At 37.3% G+C, this 27955-nt stretch overlaps 2 protein-coding genes, 1 long non-coding RNA gene and 1 pseudogene across 3 annotated transcripts in view; all 4 read right to left on the bottom strand.

Annotated features, from left to right (window-relative positions):
- LOC129440978 (uncharacterized) overlaps nt 1-6105 on the bottom strand; it is an 8772-nt gene extending 2667 nt beyond the window's left edge. The window contains exons 1-23 of the mRNA XM_073860383.1: nt 6102-6105; nt 5736-5859; nt 5529-5644; nt 5338-5438; nt 5088-5181; nt 4645-4768; nt 4408-4532; nt 4220-4317; nt 3970-4063; nt 3524-3641; nt 3302-3426; nt 3111-3214; nt 2850-2956; nt 2553-2705; nt 1813-2265; nt 1631-1700; nt 1173-1228; nt 956-1025; nt 814-869; nt 575-662; nt 435-490; nt 168-285; nt 28-83 (exon numbers count right to left, since the gene is read on the bottom strand). Of these exons, the coding sequence (XP_073716484.1) occupies nt 28-83; nt 168-285; nt 435-490; nt 575-662; nt 814-869; nt 956-1025; nt 1173-1228; nt 1631-1700; nt 1813-2265; nt 2553-2705; nt 2850-2956; nt 3111-3214; nt 3302-3426; nt 3524-3641; nt 3970-4063; nt 4220-4317; nt 4408-4532; nt 4645-4768; nt 5088-5181; nt 5338-5438; nt 5529-5644; nt 5736-5859; nt 6102-6105 (2510 nt within the window). The remainder of the gene's footprint in view (nt 1-27; nt 84-167; nt 286-434; nt 491-574; nt 663-813; nt 870-955; nt 1026-1172; nt 1229-1630; nt 1701-1812; nt 2266-2552; nt 2706-2849; nt 2957-3110; nt 3215-3301; nt 3427-3523; nt 3642-3969; nt 4064-4219; nt 4318-4407; nt 4533-4644; nt 4769-5087; nt 5182-5337; nt 5439-5528; nt 5645-5735; nt 5860-6101) is intronic.
- LOC141349177 (interferon-induced protein 44-like) lies at nt 5535-27955 on the bottom strand (annotated as a pseudogene).
- LOC141358967 (uncharacterized) lies at nt 7421-9209 on the bottom strand. Its single transcript, XR_012365545.1, has 2 exons — nt 9075-9209; nt 7421-7927 (listed from the first exon to the last, which is right to left on the bottom strand). It is a non-coding gene; the product is annotated as an uncharacterized lncRNA (long non-coding RNA).
- Nucleotides 18517-22566, bottom strand: LOC141358964 (uncharacterized). The gene is made up of 12 exons (XM_073861030.1): nt 21574-22566; nt 20940-21063; nt 20747-20813; nt 20399-20483; nt 20027-20079; nt 19902-19942; nt 19688-19757; nt 19541-19596; nt 19318-19405; nt 18897-19239; nt 18734-18784; nt 18517-18587 (listed from the first exon to the last, which is right to left on the bottom strand). Exons 1-10 carry the CDS (start codon nt 21845-21847, stop codon nt 19003-19005), a joined length of 1095 nt encoding a protein of 364 aa, XP_073717131.1. The 5' UTR covers nt 21848-22566; the 3' UTR covers nt 18517-18587; nt 18734-18784; nt 18897-19002.

Here is a 27955-nt window from a genome sequence, read left to right as displayed (position 1 = left end):
CATTTAGAGAAACTTTTATAAACTTACAGAGATGGTAAACTAGTCTCCACCTCCATGTCCTCCACCTTGTCTGCACTAGTTTGCTGTAAGTAAAACAATTAGATTTAAAACATTTACAGGAAACTACTTTTTCATTAATATTGGCACTAATAATGTTCACAATCTACCTGAGAGGACAAAGACGGCTGTGGCTGAGGAGGCGTTTGGGGCTGAGGAGGCGTTTGGGGCTGAGGAGGCGTCTGCGGAGACGCAACCTGAACGGTTGAGCCATCTGGAGGTGAAGGTCTAAAAACACATTTATATATTGTTAAGAACTGTGTCTGCAAACATTCAAACAATAAAATATTAAGTTTACTGTTAAAGATTTAAAAACACAGCTAAATGTAATACTAGACTGGTTACAGATGAATGTAGAGAAACTTTTATAAACTTACAGAGCTGGTAAACTAGCCTCCACCTCCATGTCCTCCACCTCATCTGCTTTATTTTGCTGTAAGTAAAACAATCAGATTTAAAACATTTACATGAAACTTCTTTATCATTAATATTGACACTAATAATGTTCACAATCTACCTGAGAGGATGGAGGCGTTTGGGGCTGAGGAGGCGTTTGGGGCTGAGGAGGTGCAACCGGAGCGGTTGACCCATCCGGAGGTGAAGGTCTAAAAACACATTTATATATATTGTTAAGAATTGTTTCTTCAAACATTTGAGCAATAAAATATTAAGTTTACTGAAGAAGATTTAAAAACAAAGCTAAAGGTAATACTATACTGGTTAGAAATGAATTTAGAGAAACTTTTATAAACTTACGGAGCTGGTAAACTAGTCTCCACCTCCATATCCTCCACCTCATCTGCACTAGTTTGCTGTAAGTAAAACAATTAGAGATTTAAAACATTTACATGAAACTACTTTTTCAATAAAATTGGCACTAATAATGTTCACAATCTACCTGAGAGGATGGAGGCGTTTGGGGCTGAGGAGGTGCAACCGGAGCGGTTGACCCATCAGGAGGTGAAGGTCTAAAAACACATTTATATATATTGTTAAGAACTGTTTCTGCAAATATTTAAACAATAAAATATTAAGTTTACTGTTAAAGATTTAAAAACATAAACATAATACTAGATTGGTTACAGATGAACTTAGAGAGACTTTGACAAACTTACGGAGATGGTAAACTAGTCTCCACCTTCTTATCCTCCACCTTGTCTGCACTGGTTTGCTGTATGTAAAACAATAAAAGGTTTAAAACATTTACATGAAACTACTTTTTCATTATTATTAACACCAATTAGCTTCACGGCTCTCCTGATTTTGCCAAGTGGTTGATGTCCTCAGGACAACATTATGTTGACCCTGGGACAACATTTCAATCAACCAATCAGATTTCAGAAATAAGTTTACAGTTTGTTTTAAGTTTAAGTTTACAACCAGGATTAGCTGTTTCTAGACCATTGTTTTTCACTTATCATGTCCCTCTGATTTTAGGGTTTGGTTATGGTTGGGGTTTGGGGTAGGTTTAGGTTTTATTTAGAAAAATGTTGTCCTTGGGTCAACATAATATGATGCCCTGAGGACATCAGCCACTTGGCAAAATCAGTTTGAGCTTATGTTCACAATCTACCTGAGAGGATGGAGGCGTCTGGGGCTGAGGCGTCTCAACCGGAGCAGTCGATCCATCTGGAGGTGAAGGTCTAAAAACACATTTAAATATTTTTAAGAACTGTTTCTGCAAACATTTACCAGCAGCTTATTGTAATATTATAATAGTAACAGATAAAAAGTGACACAATTTGTTTAACTTACTGAGACACACTAGGGGAGGGTGGAACCCCTGCTGGAGGGTCAGCAGGCGCAGGAGGTGGCGAGGGAAGGATCACTGCTGGAGGGTCAGCAGGAGCAGGAGGTGGCGAGGGAAGGATCACTGCTGGAGGGTCAGCAGGAGCAGGAGGTGGCGAGGGAAGGATCACTGCTGGAGGGTCAGCAGGAGCAGGAGGTGGCGAGGGAAGGAGCACTGCTGGAGGGTCAGCAGGAGCAGGTGCAGGAGGAGGAGAGGGAAGGATCACTGCTGGAGGGTCAGCAGGAGCAGGTGCAGGAGGAGGAGAGGGAAGGATCACTGCTGGAGGGTCAGCAGGAGCAGGGGCAGCAGCAGGTACAACCTCATCAGATTCATCCTCTGAAGAGAGGTCTGAATCATAAAGATCCTCGAGGACCCATGAAGAAAGTTGGCACTTCATGCCAACAAATATCATGGGATACCTAGGAACGCATAGGAAAAACTGTGAGTACCGTTTCTGCAATGATTGTAGTGCTTAAGCAATTGCTGTTTATTTTTGCATACAGACAAAACTAACATATTGTAACTAAACCTATAAGAAATGGAAGAATACATTTGACCAAACTGAATAGATTAATAAGATTCTCTTTAAGCGCAGAATTAATCTAAATTGTATGACTTCTAATGTACTGATTCGCTTTTGTTATCATCATTGTTTGCCAACTGAAAAACATTCTTGACAGATGTGGCAGGAGAAAGATCTTCATACCTCTTTATGAACCTGTAAAGGTGAATCAATTTCTGGGGCGAACTCTCTTCTTTACGAAGACGGAGCATCTCCCGGTCCAAAGTCTTCCTCACGAGACTACATGCCTCCTCAGAGGTCAGGGCAAAGTCCACCAGTGTTCGCCCTACCTTAAATCTGCATGGGAGAAAAATTATCATTGTAAACTATCTCGGCTCTCTAACAATTAATTAGGCATCTGATCAGCGTGACTTAATCGCTGGATGTCAAAACACAAAAATGTTACTGCAACAAAACAACTGAATATCTGTGAGTCCTTACCGGAATTCTGCAGAAACATAACCACATCCGGAGAAACGGACCAAATCAAAGACTAAAATCTCCGCCCTTGCCTTGAGATCTTTAGTCTCGTGGTCCTTGATGTTCTCCTAGAAATCATCATCATCATCATCAGTTAGGTTATGTGTTAGTTACTGTTTAACACTCTGGCTGGTATTGAAATGTGATGTTTTACTTTTGTGATTACATTAATTCCTCTCTATAAAAACTCTCTGAAGATGAGACAAACAGACAGAATCTCACCTGATGTGTGCCGCCTGCACTTGTGGATGGTGGTGTGGTGGTCTCCTTACGAGATGCACTGAAGTCCACCGTGTACCAGAGGTCTTTCCACTCTGGAAAACCTTCTGAGAATAAAGCAAAGAGGTTAAATTAAAAAACTTGATGACAACAAAATTATTTTCACAAATATACTAAATCAAGTGCGTTCACACCTTTCACGGTGGCCGGTGGCTTCATTTCATCTCTGGGGACCACCTCACCGATCCACGGCAGAGACAGCACTGGTTCCATGCTGAGGGGCTCAACCCCACTCCAGTCATCAACAACAGAGGAACTCCTGATCCGACAAATATATCAAAACAATAAGTCAGGTTAGACACATGAGTACAGACATCTATTACAAAGAGTTTTATGCTGTGTAAGTCTTATGTTACCCTTCAGTAAGAGAGCTGGTGACAGAGCCTGAACCAGACACTGGAGAAAGCACATGATCAGATGAAGACGCCTCCTCCTCAGTGTCTTCAACCTTGACCATGGCCTTCTCCTCTGGACCTGTAAGAGAAAAGAACAGATAAGAATTAAGGATTCAAGGATCATCCATTAATCCAGCATATCATCCAGGATTGTCAATCTGAGATTCAGTGTCATATGGTGAAGGACAGCAAAACACTTCAAAACTTCAAATAATTATTATTTTCAAGAAATATAAATAAACTGCAAAAAATAATGATCAGGTTAGACATGGGAATAGTATTAATCATTAAAAAGTCCTTTGGCTAATAGTGTCTCTATCTCTCACACATTTCACTCAGTGTTTTTTGTTTAAACATCAGTCACAGATATTGTTGGACATATTACAGGTGAAAATGTCTGAACTTACAGGCTTCCTCTGCTGTTGATAACGCAGGAGATGGGGGAGCGGCGGCTCGATCAGCTGGTGTCAATTCAGACATCACAGAGCTGAGAGCATCGCCCTAGAAATCACATCATCATCAGTTAGGTTATGTGTTAGTTACTGTTAATAACTCTGGCTGGTATTGAAATGTGATGTTTTAATTTTGCGATTACATAATTCCTCTAGAGTCTCTATAAAAACTCTCTGAAGATGAGATAAGCAGACAGAATCTCACCTGATGTGTGTCGGCTGCCTGTGTCGATGGTGGTGTGGTCTCCTCATGAGCGACATGAAGGTCCACCGTGTCCCCTAGGTCTTTCCAAACTGGAAAACCTTATGGGAACAAAGCAAAGAGGTTAAATTAAACAACTTGATGATAACAAAATAATGTTCACAAATATACTAAATCAAGTGCGTTCACACCTTTCGTGGGAGCTGGTGGCTTCATGTCGTCTCTGGGGACCACCTCACCGACCCAAGGCAGCGACAGCACTGGTGCCATGCTAAGGGGCTCAACCTCACTCCAGTCGGCAACAACAGAGGAACTCCTGACAGATATATCAAAACAATAAGTCAGTAAATTAGAGCTAAAAAATAAAATCTTGCAAATGGACACGCGAGTACAAAAAGAGTTTGTATGCTGTGTAAGTCTTATGTTACCCTTCAGTAAGAGAGCTGGTGACAGAGCCTGAACCAGACACTGGAGAAAGCACATGATCAGGAGAAGACTCTGACGCCTCCTCCTCAGTGTCTTCAACCTCGACCATGGCCTTCTCCTCTGGACCTGTAAATGAAAAAAACAGATAAGAATTAAGGATCATCCTTTAATCCAGCATATCATCCAGGATTGTCAATCTGAGATTCAGTGTCATATGGTGAAGGACAGCAAAACACTTCAAAACTTCAAATAATTATTATTTTAAAAAATGTTCATTAACTGCAAAAAATAATGATCAGGTTACACATGGTAATAGTATTAATCATTAAAAAGTCCTTTGGCTAATAGTGTCTCTATCTCTCACACATTTCACTCAGTGTTTTTTGTTTGAACATCAGTCACAGATATTGTTGGACAGATTACAGGTGAAAATGTCTGAACTTACAGGCTTCCTCTGCTGTTGATAACGCAGGAGATGGGGGAGCGGCGGCTCGATCAGCTGGTGTCAATTCAGACATCACAGAGCTGAGAGCATCGCCCTAGAAATCACATCATCATCAGTTAGGTTATGTTTAAGTTTCTGTTAAACACTCTGGCGGGTATTGAAATGTGATGTTTTAATTTAGCAATTACATAATTCCTCTAGAGTCTCTATAAAAACTCTCTGAAGATGAGATAAGCAGACAGAATCTCACCTGATGTGTGTCGGCTGCCTGAGTGGAGGATGGTGGTGTGGTCTCCTCATGAGCGACATGAAGGTCCACCGTGTCCCCTAGGTCTTTCCAAACTGGAAAACCTTATGGGAACAAAGCAAAGAGGTTAAATTAAACAACTTGATGACAACAAAATAATGTTCACAAATATACTAAATCAAGTGCGTTCACACCTTTCGTGGGAGCTGGTGGCTTCATGTCCTCTATGGGGACCACCTCACCGACCCAAGGCAGCGACAGCACTGGTTGGATGCTGAGTGGAGGCTCGTCGTCCACAACAGAGGAACTCCTGATCCGACAAATATATCAAAACAATAAGTCAGGTTAGACACATGACATCTATTACAAAGAGTTTGTATGCTGTGTAAGTCTTATGTTACCCTTCAGTAAGAGAGCTGGTGACAGAGCCTGAACCAGACACTGGAGAAAGCACATGATCAGGAGAAGACTCTGACGCCTCCTCCTCAGTGTCTTCAACCTTGACCATGGCCTTCTCCTCTGGACCTGTATGTGAAAAGAACAGATAAGAATTAAGGATTCAAGGATCATCTATTAATCCAGCATATCATCCAGGATTGTCAATCTGAGATTCAGTGTCATATGGTGGTGAAGGACAGCAAAACACTTTAAAACTTCAAATAATTATTAAAAAAAGTTAATTTACTGAAAATAAAGATCAGTATTCATAAGGGAATAGTAGTATTAATCATTAAAAAGTCCTTTGGCTAACAGTGTCTCTCTCTCACACATTTCACTTAGTGTTTTTTGTTTGTACATCAGTCACAGATATTGTTGGACTATTACAGAGGTGAATATGTATGAACTTACAGGCTTCCTCTGCTGTAGACAACGGCCTCACCGAAACCTCAGCATCCACTGTGTTTCCCTCATGCGGACTGCCCGGTTCACTGAGCGCCTCCTCCTGTGACACAGGGACGGAGGGCTCAGTGAATTCAGGAGCAGATAGAGGTCTGCTGATTGCAACAACGGGCCGATTCTCCTTAACAAACAGGAGAGTCGACCCGTTATTCAAAGCAGAAGACAGCTCTTCCGCTGAAGGGAATCGTCGTGATCCTCTGTCAATAACAAAGACGGGAAACATGACGAACACCAAAAAAAACAACAACGCAAAGACAAACAAACAACCAGGAAAAACACAGAAAATCGCCTTGGACTTGTGAACAAGAACCAAAACACGCCGAACTGAAAACCCACGAAATAATGAAGCGCGCGCTGACTTTTATAGCCTCTGAAACTTGACGTAATAATCACAGCATTAAAGCGTCACCGTATGAACATTAACCATTGTTAACTGTAGTTAAACCATGGAAACCATAAACACACACACACATATATATATTTTTCCCTAATATCATTTTTTATAATTGCTTTATGAATATCGGGAATTGTCTATCTTTTCTATATCAGATAAAAAGTCTTCAACAATAAAATTCTCTTCAGTCCAATAGTAAACACGGACATTAAAATATTTTGCATAAAGCGCCCTTTAGATATTTTGTTATAACATTTGAAAAGTAAATGATAACATCTTTTTAAATATTATCGTATTAATAATTTAATATTTACACGCCCTTTCAGTATTATTTGCTATTTGTGTTGACTTCAATAAATAAATCGCCATATATTTTGTTCGCAAAAAGGAATGTTTAATATTGTAGGCCTATTAGTGTGCTTGGTTTTAACATTAAATAAAAATTGGATTCTTATGAGTTTAAATGTAACACATTTTAAGCAAATGTCCGTCTATGAATAGATTCTCGCATTTCATTCATTCAAACCGATTCAAACTGTTTTAGACATTACATTTGTTTTTATTATAGACAAATCATTTTACAAACTTTAAAGTTTAAAGTGTTTTGAAATTAATTAAGGTAGCAAACACACAGAGAAATATTGAAAGATTTAAACGGATATCATTGTACATTTTAGTCTGAGCTTTTAAAAAGAATAATTAAAATTTAGGTAAAATTGTCACCAGCTATGCATTTAAATAACTGTATAAATGTTGTAAATGACATACGTGTAATAATATGTACATTACACCTCATTTAATGCTTGTTTATTATGACTTTCGATTTAAAACTTTACACAAATTAACATTTAAAAAATATGTCTTGTGATAATACAAAGCGCACACAAAAGATTAAAAAACATAAAAAAGCATCAACAGAATCAACGAGTAACGTACATTTGTACTTACATTTAAAAAAAGAATTAAAACACACTTACACATATTTCAAGCTCTACAACCGGCAATTAATATAAGTAAACAAATAAAAAATAATTACATTAAAACCACAAAAGAAAATAATATAGCCTACTAATAAAATAATAAAAGTGATAAGAAATAAATATATCAATAAATTAAGAGGGAGTGTTATTAAACAGTTTATTTAGTGCTTCATGGTTTCTGTATTTTCTATTTCACAAAAAGAAATAATTTTTTTTATGTCCGTCGGAGCCGATGAAGTTTTTATTGGGCAGCGCTCCGACATGTGGTGCTTTCGCACTTTGGGCGACCCCTCTCTCCTCCCTGTCCTCTCCTCTATCACTGTTTAAATAAAAGGTAAAATGGGCAAAAATACAAACAAAAAGAGATTATCCTAAATATTATTTTGGTAAACTTTAATTCAGATCACTATATTCCTCGTACTAAACATGAACCTTAAGAAATTGTGTAAGTTTGGTGCGATATTGTCTCCTGAACAGACATCATATCAGTCTCACATAGCTGCCTGCAGAATTAAGTGACGCCATAGTTTGTAAACCAATTAGAAATCCGGGAGCAAAAAGTATTTGAAGGCTGAAGGTGATGTGACAGTTAATGATTTAATAAATTTCATTAGATACATTACTTTAATATTTATTAAATATATTTTATATTAAATTAAATTATTAATAAATGTTTAATTTAAACGATGTGCTTTGTACATTTACTTAAAAGTTTATCAATAGCTTTTCAGTGTCTAATGTCATTATTCGCATCTGTTTCAATTTTAAGTTGCATGATTAATAAGAAATGGTTAAATAAATAATTGACACAATATTGACGCACATTGACATATAATACGCTGTGGTCTTTCACAATTTTACAAATCCAGTTTAATCTAAATTAATTATTGTTTCAATTATATCAGCAAGTCTAGTGACAATTATTGGTGTTGATGTAATTTGTGAATTTTTGTTTAAGAGAGATGCAGTTGAGTGCGCGTGTATGTCATCTTCTCGCGATACTATCTGTGTACTTCAACCCATTCCTAAAATGGTGGCGTGTGCAAAAGCAAACGTCAAATAGAGATCAAGCTTATCTCAGAAAATCTTATAAAAATATTAAAACTGCAAATAACACTTAAAACAAAAGTGAGACACACGCTTTCAGGTTTTATCTCAGGCCAGGTTGTTAAGTCAGTGGATAGCCGGGAAATATTATGCCCAGAGACAACCATCCATGTGTCAGACACACTTTAAAAATCTTAAAATAAATGCTCACAGCATAAATAGTTAACTATGAAACTATTCATTCACAATTATTTGAACGTAACCCGCACAGGCCCGTGGGCGGGCCATAAGGGCATAGGCCATCTATGGGTTTCTGTCCTTCATGTTCATGTTCATATCTTGTTTTTTCATAATACACTGGAGTGGAAAGGATTAAATGAAATGCAGACGGACCGCATATTAATATGGACAATACTTACATATCATCTCAACACCAGTAAGTGTCCACTCTTTAAAATGCATCCCGCAATTTTAATCCAAAACAACGAAAAATAGGGACAAATCCCAAAAGATCCGCCTTTGTTTACATGCGCGCTTCTGGTTAGTATGATCGATCATGTTCATTTTCAATTAAAACAAATTTTCATTTTCAATGAAATATTGATTCTTGAAAAGTCATCTTTTTCTACTCCGTTAATTTCTTTCCCGAAAAAATGACACCGCCTTTTTCTGTTTTGTCCAATCATGTAAGGTTTGAGAATTTAAAATGCCCAGGGAGAGCATCATTGGGTAAGCGAGCTGTCATTTAGCGTTCCTTAGGTGTTGACTGGATGAAGCCAAAATAAAGCCAGCCAATGCCTAGCCAACAAAGTTTTGATTGATGGGGATAGTAACCAATCATAAACGATTACAAGGATTCAGTTTGATTGGTTTGTGTCGGTAAAATGTGCGTCTGCGCAGATCTGCGCAAACACACGTACGCTTGCGCAACCAAATGCTGTTATGCTAGCGGCTATGGCTAGTTATACAGAGCTTAAAGAAACGATAAGGTTTAGATATAAATATCTCCGTTACGGATCGTCGATTGCAGATTACTTTTTTGTTTTGGAGAAGGTGATGAGGAGCACGAGCGAGGTGCAAAAAGACCAGACTCTATCAAAATAAAGACGCGTCACCAGAGATGCATTGAGCAGTGGAGCTGCTGCTCAGATACAGTAAGTTTGTCTTGTTATGTTCATCATGCATTTACAGTTTTTGTTTCATGTTAGCTGTTTTTGATTGTAAAATAAATGACTAAGACACGAGATTTACATGTGTTCATTTTTCCATGACATGTTATGTAAATGCACATTTATGGTGATATGAATCTGAGAACAGAAAAACTAAAAACAAGAAAATAAGATATGTGGGAGAAATATGAGTATTATCAGCAATGCTGAGCATTATAAGCATAAGTTATTTAGCAAACATAAGGCATTTGTAATTATAAATAAATAAATATATATATATATGTTCATGTATATTACATCATAGTTTCTAATACAAATAGTTGTATGTCTCTAACTTTTGACTCAAACTAAAATCTTTTTTTGCTGTGTGTGTTTTCTTCTCGTGATGTAAAAAGGGCTTCAGCTGACATAGATGAGGACTGCAATCTGGAGTCCATTCCTGAGCGACCACATTCAAAATAAACAAGTATTTTGGGTAAAATGCTAAATGTTGGGATGTGTAAATATAAACGGCTCACAGTACAAATAATTCAGCACCAATACGAATAGTCAAATAACAAAAGTCAATAACAGGTTGAAAACCAATAAAAACTACTACAAATGAGCATTATGCTGTGTCGTCTCGTCATCAAGTCTTTTCCCGTCGTGCTTTTAGTCAACGCAGTCGGTGCAGAGCAAATAGTAATTTTAACAACATTCTAACGATATAAATCATCACGAAATTTTCAAGGAATTGTAATAAGGCGCTACAAAGGCTACCCATGAGGATTTTTTTCAGGCAATGGAATTACGCGGGGTCCTAGGGGGACAGAATTGCCAGGGGGCACCTTACCAAAGAGTATAGAAGCACTCTTTGACCTTACTGTCTATGGGGGGCACTCAATTGCTCATGACACCTGCTGCAGAATCCGACGAGCCCATGTTGTAAATAATTTGTTGATATTAATTTTTTAATTCATATATGTAAATATTGTAAAACTTCCCCACGTTTTGTGGTGTACAGTAACATTTTAAAGTCGACGGTTTAAAGGCCATTCTGAATAAATAACTGTTGTATATTTATTGTTACTTCTTTCAGATCCTTTTCTTGGTGTGTCTTGATGTTTTCTATTGGCTAAAGAGTAAGTAAGTATTACTTTGTTCATATTTTACAGCCACCAGAATCAGACTCAAGTCAAGTCCCAAAAGGGAAATAGCATGTTGGTCTCTTTAATGCAATGATAAATAAATTAGTTATAACTAATTAAATAGTCAGATCTTACTTTTACTTGATGTACAGTTTGCTCAAGGTCAGAACACAGCTCATTCAAATCAAATAGTGACACTGGCTATATGTCTGCTTTCTTTTTATAGCAATAAAAGCATAGAGATTATATAAAGCAAAGACAACTATAAGATAATCCTTTAGGAGGCAGTGGAACATCTACAGTTACAGCAGTAAACATTAGGGATCGACCAATATGGATTTTTCAGTGCAGATGCCGATACCGATTTTGGTTTCATCAGCCTTAGCTGATGACCGATACAGGCTTCTGATTTTCTTGAGCCAATATTTGGAGCCGATACTGCTTTTGCTCACTCAATTTACATCATAAAAATGACACAATGATGATGCCAAATGTTAAAAGTCTCAATTTTTAATAAACCCACGAGCGAGCTACTTGCAATTAACTTACCGGCAGATCGCGAGCGACGTGTTGGAGACCCCTGCTGTGTGTGTATTTGCGTGCGCTCGCGTCTCATTGATTATTTCATTCTCATTGATTATTTCATTGCTCATTTCATTGATCATTGACGTGCCCCTTCCACGTTTAATGTATAAAAAAATACGGAGGGTGGGGGAGGCTAATTTACTGGTCACACACTCTCAGATTTTGGTCGCAAAATGCGACCATTTGGTCGCAGTCTGGAGCCCTGTATATTTAACAAAAAGTAAAAACAGGTGAGGGTGCCATGGAACCATCTTTCGATGTTTTCATGGAAAGGTTGGTTGTTTTTAGTCACATGACCTGCAATCGCTTGTGGCTTCCAGCACTCTGTCTGTAAATAATGCCGGAAAAAATCGGCGAACACGGCAGCCACATATTGGCCGATGCCGATACACATAAAACTCGCAAATATCGGCCCGATATATCGGTCTATCACTAGTAAACATACTTGTGATGCGGTAAGAAAAACTAGTAGAGTGTAGATATGAATTATGGTATCTTAAGCACTTCTCTTATTATTGCTTCTGTCTTGACATTAACCTTTTGAGCAACTTGTCCTTCGGACAAGTAAATTTGTGTTTCACTTGTCCATGCACAAAAGTCACTTGTCCGGGTAAAGATTGGAGCCAGGGATTTTTCATAGGGGTGGCCAGGCAGGGTCCAGCAGTTACTCTGGGGTGGCATATAAAATCTCTATCATCCAACCTTAAAATACTTTTAAGTAAGACAGCCCATACCAGATTTTGGATTCCATTTCTCTCTCAGAGGCAGCGATCAGCTTACACCCCAGGGGCCGGTTGCACCAGCTAGACATAAAAAGTTGGGTTAAGCACTAAGTCAGGCTTAACTACATACGAAAAAATGTTACGCCCGTTGCAACATCTAATACTACGACCAAGCTCAGCTACGCTCTCCTTCTAGATGCATGTGTAACGTAAAGACACACCAAATGTGCACGTTAACTAAACAAAAGCCTTTCTCGTTTGCACAAAAGGTATTAATTTGGCGATTAATTCTAACAATTCTGAATAAAAACAAAATAAAATGAAGCTTTTAATAAGTTTTATAGTCTGTCTTTGTAAATATTAAGTATTATATGATATATAAGAATTATTGGTGATTTACTTATCACTGCATGCATGAAAGCCCACTGCTCGCCTCTGCATTGTATGCACCAATGTCTCCTCAATTTAAATATTTTTATTTTGCCATAGAAACAAGTCAAGACTTTATACTTAAGCCTACCTTTGACTAGACGTAAGATTTAGTCTCTGACGTATGCTGTGCCTAGATGGTGCAACAGGTGTAAATTCTACATAGGACATAATGCATATTTTAAGTTCAGATTAGTTTAGCAACCGGCCCAAGATAATTTACAAATCAAGAATTACTCTTGGTCAGAGTGCATGACCTGGTCTGGTATTTTATGGGCTGGATCTCATTGCCTTTGAATGCTGTGCTGGTACTTCAGCATGTACCTGAGGCATTGGTGAGGTATTGGTGTTCTGTTCTTCCACCCTTACAGCCGCAGATGTGGGTACATCTTTTGTGGGCTCTTCACATGGCGAAAGTTTCTGCACTACACTTGACCCTCTGAACTGCAAACATGATGGGATTTTTATGTATTGGCATGGTGAACAACGACAGCTAGTTTCCAAAGGCCATGCTATTGTATGCGAATGAGCTGTCCAGTGTGTAGTTGTGACGTGAACAAGCTGAGCGATAATAATACTTTTTCTGATGCTGGTGTTTACTCCATTGTAGCATGCCTCTGTGAAACTGATCTCGGGTAGGAGCTGCTGGTTTGTGGTTGGCAGTATGGATCTCGGTCTGCGACTCATGAGAGCTGGGCTGGAGACATGAAGAGGTTGTCAACAGGTGTGTTCCTATACTGTACCAAAATGAGATAGGGATCAGTCATGAGGGCCAATGTGTGTGAAAATTAATGTTTTTGCAAAGTCTACAAACTCTTTGTGTTGATATTGTGGACCTTTTAATTTCACTGGTATGCCATGTCTCACGAATGTGACTAAGCTTGCTGATGACAGTGGCAGCCGTAGTAGTGTTGAGTTTGTCTAATTGGAAAAAATGTTTATAGTAATCTACAGTAAATGTATTCTTCATTGTTCCAGGTGAAGAGGTCTGAAGCTAATACCTGCCCGGGTCTGATTGGTATTTCATGAGGAATCATGGGTTCCTTGGTATTTGAATTATGTTGCACCAGGCAAGTACTGCATCTTTCGATCATGTGTTCTATCTGCTAACACATTCTTAGCCAGAATAATATTTCGTGCTCTTAGCTTCTCTGCGTGTGCGCATATCTTTTCTGTGTGAGGTCAGATATGACTATTTTCTTATCTTCACTGGTCAATGAAAGTTTGTCTTAGAAGTCAATAATGTATGTGGGAAATTGTCTCCTCTTTGCAGGCCATCCATTCAAGATCATCTATCTGAGCTGCTGAAAACTGCCTCGGTACGGACAGCTTTGTGTCACTGACTGGTAAGTTTTTATAATTAAGTGAATCTGCATGTACATATCTTTGCTGAGATTGTCATGTTTTGTTGCTATGGACTTTCTGGAGAAGGTGTCTGCCACAGGAATCTCCTTTCCTTTTCCGTGTTTTTAATGTCATATTTCTAGGGCTGTAGAATCATTCTTTAAAGGAGCATTTCACCCGTAGAAACATTAATCTTTATATGAAAGTGCGTCATATTTGTATTAAAAATGTAACAAACATTTCGAATTTGGTGCCTATTTGACAGAGAAAAGGCGTGTTTATAGTCTCTCAACAAAGTTATTGGACTTCCTGCTTTCAATGATGCAAAATGATGATTTTTACATCATTGAAAGATGCAAGTGGAACACTGAAATCTGTATTTCTCCTGTCTCAGCGGAAACTGATGAAATGATGCACGACCATTCAAAAACATGATTGGGGTTCTAATGATACAAAGCTTAATGTAAATGGGTGAAGTGTCCCTTTAAAGCCATGGAGGAGCAGCATCTAGTAGGGCCCTATAAAATCCATTTAACTTTTTTCCCAAACTCAGTTTTATTTTTCTCAAATAATCACACCAAACGCGCTTCAAACGCTTGGAAACGCTTGGAAACGCAAGGCGCGATGCACTGCGTTTTTTTAAAAAGAGCAGTGTGACGCGGCTTTTCATATTGCTAGCAACCAACGAGTCAGCTGTCTTGTCAATCAAATATTGAAGTGTGATATTATTTTGCTATTTACTGTCATATTAGCAGAAACTTTAAAAAGAGGGCGCTTGCTCTGACCTTGTTTGAGGGTGAAAGGTGCACAAACACGCAGGAGAGAGTGAGCGAGTGGAATCCGGTTCTTTTAAGCAACTGTAAGGCCCGCCTCTCCCCTTAGTCTCGCCTCAGTCTTAAAATGAGGATAAACCCTTGGAAAGACATATGAAATAATATAGAAATGTAGCCCTTTTTATAGACGTCTTTTCAATGAACATGAAAAGACGTCTTTCACCTTTCAACCAAATTTAGCCTTTTTTAGACGTCGATTTATAGGCGTCTTTTCAACGACATGAAAAACACGTCACTTTTCAACCAGAATTTCACGTCTTTAAGACGTCTGGAGAAGTCGTCATTTCAACGTCTTTTCAACCAGATTTTGCTGGGTGGGTTGTGAGTGTGACAGTCCCTCTATAAGTACCATCAATCGCAAATCATTACTTTATGCTTCTCCTCTTTCTGGGTGGTTTAACAAAATCAAATCTGCTGGCATCTACAGTTATTACAGAGACCAGTCATTACTTTAAAGAACTTTTGTGGCACTTTTATTAGGGGGGAAAGTAATAGGATGGGATAAAATAATAACAGACTAGTAAAAGCTTTTAATTTAATTAGCATTTGTAATGCAAACCTTTTTTCCCCAACAGGAATGGATCAAATAATCAATTATTATTTAGCATCGTGTGTTTCTATCTGTTACACCCATTTACTCTATAACATTATCACTTAAGTATCACATGTTAAAGTTTCTGGCTCAATAATGACAATGTATTTACACACACATTTATTATAAATTGAGATTAATTTCATATTATCTAATAAGTAAAAGAGAGTGATGAGTTTGTTTATGAATAACAGAATTGATGTGGAAATGTACTTTATTGTAACATTCCTTAACTGATAGAATTGTAACTTGTGTTTAATTTATGCATCCACTGATATTTGGAGATATATTAATAATCAACAAAATTAAATGTATAGTATTCAGTCCAATAACAAATAACAATCAAATTTTTTAAAATATTTTATTTTCAAAAAGAAAACATAAATTTTCTAAGACAGAGATAGACAGCAATTTATATTTGCAACTGTAAATGTAATAAAACTGCTTTATCATTATAATATAGCACAAAATATGTGCTTCCAAGGCTTCTGAACGCTCATCATAAGTGCACACATGCGCAGAAGTCCTCTGAAGATAAATGTCATGAACTAAAATAAACCCTGAAACAGAGTAGCAGCGGAGTTGTGCGTGTGTGTTAAAGCTGGATTTCTTTGAAAAGGGGCGGTCCCAACTGCATCAAATGTCTGTGTTTAGTTGGCAATGGTCGATATGAACATGATGTGAATCATAAGTTATCCAGTAATGGTGGGATGTTTTGTGTGTGTTGCTTGCTCTTGACTCACACCGCCCGCGGTATACCTCCATGGGTACAGCTGATCTGCCTTTAATAAATCTGATCAAACTAAAGACTCTTCGGGATGAAATACTACTCTACTCAAGAATAACACAAGATGAACAGAAACACTGTGTGTTCATGTTTTTATGAATAAATCTCAGTTCATTCAGAGCATCACTGGATGTTTATCATTTCAAATGACTTATAATAATCAAACAGTGATTTATAAAGTAACATTTGTAATAAAACGACTTACCTCTGAAACTGATGAATAAAATGTTGTGCTGCTTTATAGGTCACCTCCTTAATGTGGCCATCAAGATCCCTGCATGCAATGTGATAAAGAAAACAATGTGAATCATGTGCTATAGACAAACATTAACAGTCAACAGTTCATATACAGATCTCTCTTACAGTGTAAACCTTACAGACGTTTTCACCTTTAGATATTAAATAAAAGATTATTGACTGTGTTCATTAAAAACAAACTCTTCAGAAATGATTTACGGTCAAGTTTTCATTAGTCGTCCACGTCATAACCGATCAAGTTCAATGTTTGCTTATGAAAATAAAAATAAGTGTTATGTTTTATAAGTTATTGCTGCAGTCAGAAATATCTCATATATTATACGTCAGCTGTAGAGAGACGTTTGAAAACCTTTTTGATCTTTTAACCTCATAATCAGATTGTTAGAAGATGTAAAGACCTTGAATTGATTTGAAGTTAGTTAACTGTTTAAACTCATCTGTGATCTGTCTGTTTAGTGTTACTATAGGAATTAAAGGAGAACTGAGAAACTTTAGTGAAGTTTCTCTCCGAGTGATTTCAACCTAACTTGGGTCTTTGTCTTATTAGGTTTACAGTCATTTTTGCTATTTTCATTTGATGTGACTGATAATCACATTACATTTAAGTTTGTCGCAATAAATGAACATAATGAGTGCGTCACAAACAATCTTTCTCATTTTTGTTTTCTCCACTACTCTGTTTAATAAAAAAAATCTTTATTTTTTTTTCTCCATATGGTGATGGGGTTTGAGGAGGTAAGGTTTCGTCCCCTCTTCTTGTTTTTGTTTTTTTTAAAGTAACCCATCAAGTTTGGGTTTCTTGGCCTCTGACACCATGCCTTCAGATGCTTCCTGCAAATAAAACAAACAGAGATTTAAGACATTAAATAACTTTTTTATTGAATTTGTTTTGTTCAGGGCTCTGGTTTAAATTGACCTGTGAAGTGCATGGTGCCGGACGCTTGCGCGAGCGAGGCTGAGGAGGAGGAAAGGAGGGAGGAGACACTTGCGGGCTTGGCCGACTGTTATTAGATGAAGGTCTATAAACACATATAAAAGTACTGTGAGAATTCAAACATTCAAGCGCTAAAACATCTCAAATAAAAAACTAAATGTAGGTTCACAAAGGCCAAAGCTGAAATAAAGACTTACTGAGAAACTGAAGAACAGTCGGCCACGGCAGTGTCTGCTTTATTTTGCTGTAAATAAAACAATCAAAGATTTAATAAATGAAATGAAATTCTCAATTAAATTGTCACTAATAACGTTTAGGGCTTTGGTTAAATCTACCTGTGAGGATGATGGTGTCTGGACCCGAGGAGGCGTGACCAGAGCGGACATCCTATTTAGTTTGGGTCTCTTTGGCGTCGGCTCCATCTCATACTGAAGATTAAATACACGTATATTAAAACAAAATGAAATAAACATTGAGTTCTGCTAATGGCTTTGGTTTAAATCTACCTGTGATGAAGGAGCCGGACGCCAAAGACGGCGACGGTGAGGTCGAGAGGCAGGAGGAGATGCTTGACTCTGAGGAGGTGAAAGTCTATAAACACATATAAAAGTACTGTGAGATTTGCATCAGCAAACATTCAAGCGCTAAAACATCTTGAATAAAAAAACTAAATGTAATATAACAAAGTTCAAGGCTGAAATAAAGACTTACTGAGAGAAAGAAGAGCAGTCGACCTCCCCAGCGTCTGCTTTATTTTGCTGAAAATAAAACAATCAAAGATTTAATAAATGAAATTGTCACTAATAACGTTTAAGGCAGGGGTCTTTAACCTTTCTGTGAGCAAGGGCGACCACAATGGATAAAACAATCTGGAGGGCTACTTTGTGATATAGTCTACTTTTACACGTTGGAGACCCCTGGTTTAAGGCTTTGGTTAAATCTACCTGAGAGGAGGATGGCATCCTCTGTAGTTTGGCTCTCTTTGCGGCCGGCTCCATCTCATCCTGAAGATTAAATACACATATATTAAAACAAAATGAAATAAACATTGAGTTCTGCTAAAGGCTTCGTTTTAAATCTACCTGTGATGAAGGAGCCGGACGCTTGAGGGCCCGACGCCGAGGAGGAGGAAAGGCGGGAGGAGGTGAAAGTCTACAAATACAAATAAAGATACTTTAAGAACTGTTTCTGCTAACATTTAAAAAAAAATTAAGTTTACTGTAAAAAATGTAAAAACAAAGCTAAACGTAATACTAGACTGGTTACAGATGAATTTAGAGAGACTTTGATAAACTTACTGGGCCGGAGGTGGCGTGACCTCAGCCAACAGCCCGTGAGGAGATGAATGTCTATAAATACATATAAAAGTACTGTGAGAATTCAAACATTCAAGCGCTAAAACATCTCAAATTAAAAACTAAATGTAGTTTAACAAAGGTTGAGGCTGAAATAAAGACTTACTGAGAGACAGGAGAACAGGGGACCTCCTCAGCGTCTGCTTTACTTCGCTATAAATAAAACAATCAAAGATTTAATAAATGAAATGAAATTCTCAATTAAATTGTCACTAATAACGTTTAGGGCAGAGGTCTCCAAACTTTCTGTGAGCAAGGGCGACCACAATGGATAAAACAATCTGGAGGGCTACTTTTTGATATAGTCTACTTTTACACGTTGGAGTCCCCTGGATTAAGGCTTTGGTTAAATCTACCTGAGAGGAGGATGGCGTCTCGACTGGAGGAGGCGTGACTTCATTCGACATCCTCTGTAGTTTGGCTCTCTTTGCGGCCGGCTCCATCTCATCCTGAAGATTAAATACACGTATATTAAAACAAAATGAAATAAACATTGAGTTCTGCTAAAGGCTTCGGTTTAAATCTACCTGTGATGAAGGAGCCGGACGCTTGAGGGCCCGACGCCGAGGAGGAGGAAAGGTGGGAGGAGGTGCAGGACTGTGAGGAGGTGAAAGTCTACAAATACAAATAAAGATACTTTAAGAACTGTTTCTCATAACATTTAACTTTACTGTAAAAAATGTAAAAACACAGCTAAAAGTAATACTAGACTGGTTACAGATGAATTTAGAAAGACTTTAATAAACTTACGTAGATGGTAAACTTGTCTCCACTTTCATGTCCTCCACATCGTCAGCACTAGTTTGCTGTAAGTAAAACAATTAGAGATTTAAAACATTTACATGAAATTACTTTTTCATTAATTTCATTAATATACAAATTCACTAATAATGCTACCTGAGAGGAGGAAGACGGCTGTGGCTGAGGGGGTGCCACCGGAGCGGTCGACCCATCTGGAAGTGAAGGTCTACAAACACATTTAAATATATTGTTAAGAACGGTTTCTGCAAACATTTAAACAATAAAATATTAAGTTTACTGAAGAAGATTTAAAAACACAGCTATACTAGACTGGTTACAGATGAATTTAGAGAGACTTTGATAAACTTACAGAGATGATAAACTAGCCTCCATCTTGTCTGCGTTATTTTGCTGTAAGTAAAACAATCAGAGATTTAATACATTTACATTACTATTTTTTTATTAATATAAACAATAATAATATTCACTATCTACCTGAGAGGACGCAGACGTCTGGGGCTGAGGCGGCGCAACTGAGGCAGACTGACCTGTAAGTGAAAAGAACAGATAAGAATTAATTAAGGATCCCAGGATCATCCTTTAATCCAGCATACTGTCCAGGATTGTCAATCTGAGATTCAGTGTCATATGGTTAAGGACAGCAAAACACTTCTAATAATTATTCTTTAAAAAAAATGTTCATTAACTGCCAAAAATAACGATCAGTATTCATAAGGGAATATTAATCATTAAAAAGTCATTTGGCTAACAGTGTCTCTATCTCACACATTTCACTCAGTGTTTTTTGTTTGAACATCAGTCACAAATATTGTTGGACAGATAACAGGTGACAATGTATGAACTTACAGGCTTCCTCTGCTGTCTGCAACGCAGGAGATGGGGGAGCGGCGCCTCCATCAGCAGGAGTCAGGTCGGAGCTGTGAGCGTCCTCCTAGAAATCACATCATCATCAGTTAGGTTATGTGTAAGTTTCTGTTAAACACTCTGGAATGTGTTTCCCAAAAGCATCGTTAGCAACTTTGTTGGTTGCAATGCAATTTCCCATTGCCAACCAACGAAGTTGCTGACAGGTTAGCAATGATGCTTTTGGGAAACGCACCCCTGGCTGGTATTGAAATGTGATGTTTTACTTTTGTGATTACATATTTCCTCTTTATAAAAACTCTCTGAAGATGAGCCAAGACAGAATCTCACCTGATGTCTGCCGGCTGCCTCTGTGGATGGCTCAACCCCACTGCAACTGTCCACAACAGAGGAACTCCTGATCAGACAAATATATCTAAGTCAGTAAATTAGACCTAAAAACTAAAATCTTGCAAATGGACAGCTCTGATATAAGACACGTGAGTACAGAAAGAGTTTGTATGCTGTGTAAGTCTTATGTTACCCTTCAGTAAGAGAGCTGGAGTCAGAGCCTGAACCAGACACTGGAGAAAGGTCATGGTCGGATGAAGATCCTGATGCCTCCTCCTCAGGGTCTTCAACCTCGACCATGGCCTTCTCCTCTGGACCTGTAAGTGAAAAGAACAGATAAGAATTAATTAAGGATCCCAGGATCATGCTTAAATCCAGCATATTGTCCAGGATTGTCAATCTGAGATTCAGTGTCAGTGTGGTAAAGGACAGCAAAACACTTCAAAGCTTCAAATAATTGTTATTTTCAGAAAATGTTCACTTATTGTTAATCAATCACATTCTGGTTTCCATGTTTTGTGGGGACATTCCATAGGCGTAATGCATTTTATACCATACAAACTGTATATCCTATTCCCCTTACCTACCCCATTCTCTAACCCCAACCATCACAGAAACCCTTCGCCTACTTCACATTTTCAAGAAACATCATTTTGTTTAATTTATAAGCATGTTTCCTCATGGGTCACAAAAGGTCACAAAAACACTGGTATTCCTATCTTTGTGTGGACAATTGCTCCCCATTTCACTCAGTGTTTTTTTTTTTAACATCAGTCACAGATAATGTTGAACTTATACAGATTACAGGTGAAAATGTATGAACTTACAGGCTTCCTCTGCTGTCGAATCTGAAGGAGGTGGCGTGATCACACTGGATCTCACCGAAGCCTCCGCATCCTGATGCGGACTGCTCGGTTCAATGAGCGCCTCCTCCACGGAGGGCTCGGTGAACTGAGGAGCAGAAACGGTTCTACTGATTGTAACGACGGGCCGATTCTCCTTGAAAAACAGGAGAGTCGACCCGTTGTCCAACTCAGCAAGAAACTCGTCCGCTGAAATACATCTCCGCGATCCTCGTTGAATAACGATAACGGGATTCATGACAAACACAAAATCCACACGACAAACAACAAACAAACACGCAGAACAAACACCACACAAAAAAGCACGAAAAACGCTGAAAATAGCCTTGGACTTGAAAGTACCAAAACACGCCGAACTGTAAACCCACGAAATAATGAAGGGCTCGCTGACTTTTATAGCCTCTGAAACTCTACGTAATAATCACAGTATTACAGCGTCACCCTTGCGAAAATTAACCATTGTTACTGTAGCGAAACCATGGCAACCACAATAAAAACATATACATTATATATTTTCATTATCATTTTTTGATAATTGCTTTATAAATATTAGTTGTATTATTTAATTGTCTATCTTTTCTATGTCAGATAAAAAGTCTTCAACGGTAAAATTTCTTTCAGTCCATTGATAAGTTTAGTAAACACCCCTGACCTATTTTGAATGCAGCGCCCTTATGTTGATGTAACATTTGAAAAAAAAAGTATTACATCTTTTAAAATATTATCTTATTTATGTTTAATATTTACACGCCATAAATAACACGCCATGTCATTTATGTGTTTAATATTTACACGCCATGTCAGTATTATTTGTTGTACTGCTTGCTATTTGTGTTGATTTTAATAAATAAATCGCCATATTTTTTTCGGAAAATTGATGTTTATTAATGTATTAGTGTGCTTGGTTTAAACTTTGAATAAAAATTCGATTCTTAAGAGTTTAAATGTAACATCTTTTAAGGCAAATTTAATTCTCTGGCATTTCATTCATAACAAACTGTGTTAGACATTAACATTTGTTTTTTTCTCAAAGACAAATCCATTTGCAAACTGTAAGTTTAAAATGTTTCGAAATTAATTAAAGGTAAACATAGAGACAAATATTCAAAAGATTTAAACGGGGATCATTGTATATTTTAGTCTGAGCTTTTAAGAAGAATACTTAAAATGTATGTAAAGTTGTCACCAGCTTTTAAATAACTGTAAATGTTTTAGATGACATACGTGTAATAATATGTACATTACCACCTCATTTAATGCTTGTTTATTATTACACAAAATAACATTTTAAACATTTTTTCTTTTGTGATAATACACAGCGCACACACACACACGATTAAAAACACAAAATCGCATGAACAGAATCAATGAGTAACATTCATTTATTTACATTAAAATAAATAAATACACTTATATTCACATATTTCATTTCAAGCCCTACAAACCGCACTTAATATACAAGTAATTATTTTAAAAAATAAATTAAAACCACAAAAGAAAAGAAGATTAAAATAATAGAAATGATAATAACAACAACAACATATGATAATCATCATAATAAGTAAATAAATAAATTAAGAGGGTGTTATTAAACAGTTAATTTGGTGTAACCAGTAGGCTACATGTTTTCTGCATTTTCTATTTCACAAAAAGAAATAACACATTCTTTTTTTATATCCTTCGGAGCCGATGGTGTTATTAGTGGACAGCGCTTAGACATGTGGTGCTTTTGCACTTTCGGCGACCCGAGTTCGATTCCTGACTCGTGGTCATTTGCCGTTTCCATACCCCTCTCTCCTCTCTGTCCTCTCCTCTATCATTGTTTAAATAAAAGGTAAAATGGGCAAAAAAAAAAAAAAAAAAATATATATATATATATATATATATATATATATATATATATATATATAAAAAGAAATGATAAAAAGAAATGATATCTTTAATATTATTTTTGGTAAATTTTATTTCAGATCACTATTCCTCGTATTAAACATGAACCTTAAGAAATTTAGTAAGTTTGGTGCGATATTGTCTCCTGAACAGACATCATAGCAGTCACACATAGCTGCCTGCCTGCAGAAAGTGACGCCATAGCTTGTAAACCAATCAGAAATGCGGAGCGGAGCCAAAAAGTATTTGCATAAAAGCGGACCTAGTTGAGCACACGCTCATGCAGCGCTGCCAACTTACGTCACTGTTATGAAGTACATGGCAAAAGGCTGAAGATGTTATGATGTTATTTAATAAATATAATTAGATACAACAACTTTAATATTTATTAAATATATTAAATATATTAATTAAAATAATTAAATAAATGTTTAATTTAAACGATGTGCTTTGTACATTTACTAAGAAGTTTATCCATAGCTTTTCAGTGTCTACTGTATTAGCATCTGTTTCAAGTTTAAGTTGCATAATTAATAAGAAGTGGTTAAATAAATAATTAACATATAATATTGACGCACATCGACATATAATAGGCCGTGGCCTACACGGTTTTTCACAACTTTATAAATCCAGTTTAATCTAAATTAATTAGCCTATTGTTTCACTTATATCAACAAGTCTAGTGACAATTGTTGATGTAATTTGTGAAGTTTTGTTCAAGAGAGAGTAGGCTTGTTCGACTTTCATGCGGCACCGCAAGAACCGACAGCCGGATGACGTCAAAGTTCCGCGAGAGCGATACTCCTCCGTATGATTTCACTAATCGCTCTCGCGGTACTTTGACGTCATCCGGCTGTCGTGACACTTTGAAAATCTTAAAATAAAATCTCACAGCACAAAGAGTTAAACTAAACACAATCATTTAAACGTAACCCGCACCGGCCAGTGGGCGTGCGCATATTGGGCGTATCTATTGGTTTCTGTACTTTATGTTTATGTTCTGATCTTGTTTTTGCAATCAATACACTGGAGTGGATTAAATGATGCAGACGGACCGAATAATATTAATATGAACGGCAGTAACGTTACTTACATATCATCTTATAGGTTCTGATCATTTCAGACGAATCCAAGAAATACCAAGGGTCCACTCGTCTAAATGCATCCCACGTTTTAACAAAAAATTGGGGGGAAAATCCCGAACGATCCACCTTTGTTTACATGCGTGCTTCCGGTTAGTATGATCGGTCATGTTCATTTTCAATAAAATATCAATTCTCATCACTGAAAAGTCATGTCTTCCTGCTCCGTTAATTTCTTCCGAGCAAAATAATGACGCCTTTTTCTGTTCTGTCCAATCAGATAAGGTTTAAGAAATTTAAATGTCCAGGGAGCGATTCATTGGGTAAGCAAAAACTAAAAAATGCATTATCGCATTTAACAAATGTAGGTATGAACATGCTGATTATTTGATGCCTGCTGTATGATGTTATTATGAATATTCAGTAACAGGATATTAAACTACCTAGATCCTTTTACACGTCTTCTTTACAATGCTCTATGCTGGAGCTTTAGTGTTTAATCTATGTATTATTTGTTACATTTAATAAATCAATAAAAGCAAGTGTTACCTTAAAAATTAACAAGCGGAACGTGTTTTTTGTAAACAATTTTAATTAGTGATTTTGTTTGAGTAATACCACCAATAAAACAAATTGAATCCTGTAATGGATATAATTGAAATGTGATATTAATAAGCACTTAATGATATTGGCATCCATAGTTTGCTTTACCCAGTACCCACGTTAAGTTTATTTTCATTACTTAAATATAATAAAACAAATGAAATACACATTTATAGGTGCCATTTCAAACACATATTCTGGAAATAAAATATTTATCGGTCATTCACAACTTACAGCACTTAAATTATATACAATTTTAATTATGTATCTTTAAATTACAATTTGATCAATAGTGAATCTTTTTGTCTTCTAAAACTGAAATGAAGGCATTGAAATGTAATTTAATGAACTATCAGCTTTCTGTTGAAGCAAACTCAAGTTCACAGGTGATCTGGGCATTGTGTCTGAATGGCAATGATGTACCTGGACAGTAATGGTATTACAAAAATAATAATGATTACATTACAAAGTCCTGTAAATGTACAATACACCTTAACAACAAAAAATTTACATAAATTTAACTTTATAACTTTAAGCAACATTGGTATCAACATCATCCAAATAATCTTCAGCATAGTTGAGCATCTGCTGTACAGTGGTGAGAAGCAGGAGATCACAACTGAGGTTCAGTTCAAGCTCCTGACTGTAGTTCTTCACAGGTAACTTTACAGGTAACACACAAGACACAGGAACACCGAGTCGAGAGCTGACCTCCTGTACCTGTAGAGTCAATACCAATCTCTTAGTCCATCTGTCACACTTTCAGCTCCATATGACACAGTTTCAGCTCTGTAAGATCTCACCTTTGTCTTAATGTAGGAACTGACACAAACATTTTGAAGATCCTTCTCCACCAGAGGACACGCCTCATCTACTTAAGCCATCAAGACGATCTGAGGAACACCTGAAAATTGATCAGTAAAGCAATATTGAGATATGTATCAACAGCTTCATATGCAACACACATTTTGAAGATGCTTAAAGATCTTCCTATGATACAAAAAATCCAAAACCATGTGTTTTATAAACGCACTTAATCAGCAAGTTCACTTTTTTTGCATATGGCTGCAAGGTTGTCCTCCACTTTGCTGGACGTGAGGGAGATTATGGTGGTGTCTATCACAAACACCACCAATGGATCCTCTCCTGTAGAGATGAAGGTCTGTAGGACTTTTGCTCGTCAGGATGAAATGTTGCTAGGGGCTTGAACTTAGGCAATGTAAATAATGATTAAGTACATAAAAACATATATTTCAGCTAGTTCGGATACAACCGTATCATCTTAATGTTCATCTCTTACTTGATATCGATCTGGTATGAGACCCTGAAGAATGCTGCTGATGTCCTCAATATTCAGACCTGCACCTGTCTGCTCCTCAAGTGCCATAGTGTCACACAACACAAATGGCAATGGGTTATCCCTCATGGCAATTTTTCACTGGATATGTGCGAAACTTAAAGAAAACATTGACCTGTTACAGGGACCAATTTGAAGCATGAAGAGTAACACTCTTCTTAATAAAGAAAGCTTTTATTGCACCTGTGTAGTGAGACTGGTGTCTGAGGATCCTGCCATGGCTCATGCGACCCATGAAGATGGAGTTGATGGAGTTGAAGAAACTGGATTTTCCAGCACATACAGGACTGATCATTAGGTTTCGAGCTCGGTTCACAGAGGACACAAGGGGTTTATGATCTTTGATACGCTTCAAGAGGTCTTGTTTTTGCCTATGGAAGCAGTTAAATCTTATTATTTACTGGCTTTTAATAGTTGCATAAAATAAGCAGCATGTTAAAAACAACATTTTGTAAAAACATACCCAGGTATCCACAGAATATTTCTCCATGGCTTCTCTTTGACTGGACCTGCAGTGACCTGTGAGACAACTAGAAGACAAATATTGATTGATGATTTAAATGTGCTGTCAAATATAATAAACAATGTTAATGAAGTCCCAAATTTATTGTTAAACCTAGTTATAAAAACTTTATTCTGACTTACTCTTCTTCACTTTGTACACCTCACATTCTCGGAGCTGAGAGTCGCATCCATACATGGTTAAGGGATCAAAATCTCCATTTCCGGATTTCCCTGCCTCACGTATAAGGTAGGTTGTTATCCATAAAGTACAACTCTTTGCCAAAGTTGGGCACTCCAGAGTCATCAAGACGTGCGTGAATCCCATTTCTTATTTTGATGGAGACAGGGACACCACCATAAATAGGAAAGTTGAACAGGAAAGCCCCGTGATCAGCTATAATCCTACCACACTGATTATAATCTTTACTCGTATATCCACCAAAGATGTAGCCTGAAAAGTTGTAGGCTACGAGTAAAGTTGGACCCTGACGGTCACAGCGCTGGTGAAAAACAGCAGCATTTTATCCTTAACAGACGCTTTGAAGAGAAGAGTCAGATCCACATTACCCAACAAGACACAGAGCTGCTGTTTTTGTTTAGTGGTTAATCTAGGTGTGAGGGAAGCCATATGTCCTCCAAATTCACTGTGTTGATGTTTAACCTCCTCTATTTTGTATCTTAAACAGCATCTTGGTCTGATTTGAACACTAACAGTCACATAAGAAGGTCACCTAATCTGACAAAGCCATTTTACATGATACCAAAATCTGTTACCCTCCTATTTTTCATGCAGAATGAACTTAATTTTCTCCAAATTCACTGTGTTGATGTTTAACCTCCTCTATTTTGTATCTTAAACCGTATCTTGGTCTGATTTGAACACTTACAGTCACAGAAGAGGGTCACCTAA

The sequence above is a fragment of the Misgurnus anguillicaudatus genome, chromosome 22 (genome assembly GCF_027580225.2).
Source record: "Misgurnus anguillicaudatus chromosome 22, ASM2758022v2, whole genome shotgun sequence".
NCBI lineage: Eukaryota > Metazoa > Chordata > Actinopteri > Cypriniformes > Cobitidae > Misgurnus > Misgurnus anguillicaudatus.
Note: the sequence above shows the minus strand (reverse complement) of the source record. Positions and strands in the feature narration are given on the sequence as shown.

What these genes read in the sequence shown, in the direction of transcription:
- LOC141358964 (XM_073861030.1), bottom strand. Translation starts at nt 21,847, where the DNA reads ATGAATCCCGTTATCGTTATTCAACGAGGATCGCGGAGATGTATTTCA. An exon ending in TTCGACAGCAGAGGAAGCCT is followed by an intron (nt 21,064 to 21,573) that starts GTAAGTTCATAC and finishes TTTCACTTACAG; the next exon opens with GTCCAGAGGAGAAGGCCATG. An exon ending in GCAGACAGCAGAGGAAGCCT is followed by an intron (nt 20,080 to 20,398) that starts GTAAGTTCATAC and finishes TTTCACTTACAG; the next exon opens with GTCAGTCTGCCTCAGTTGCG.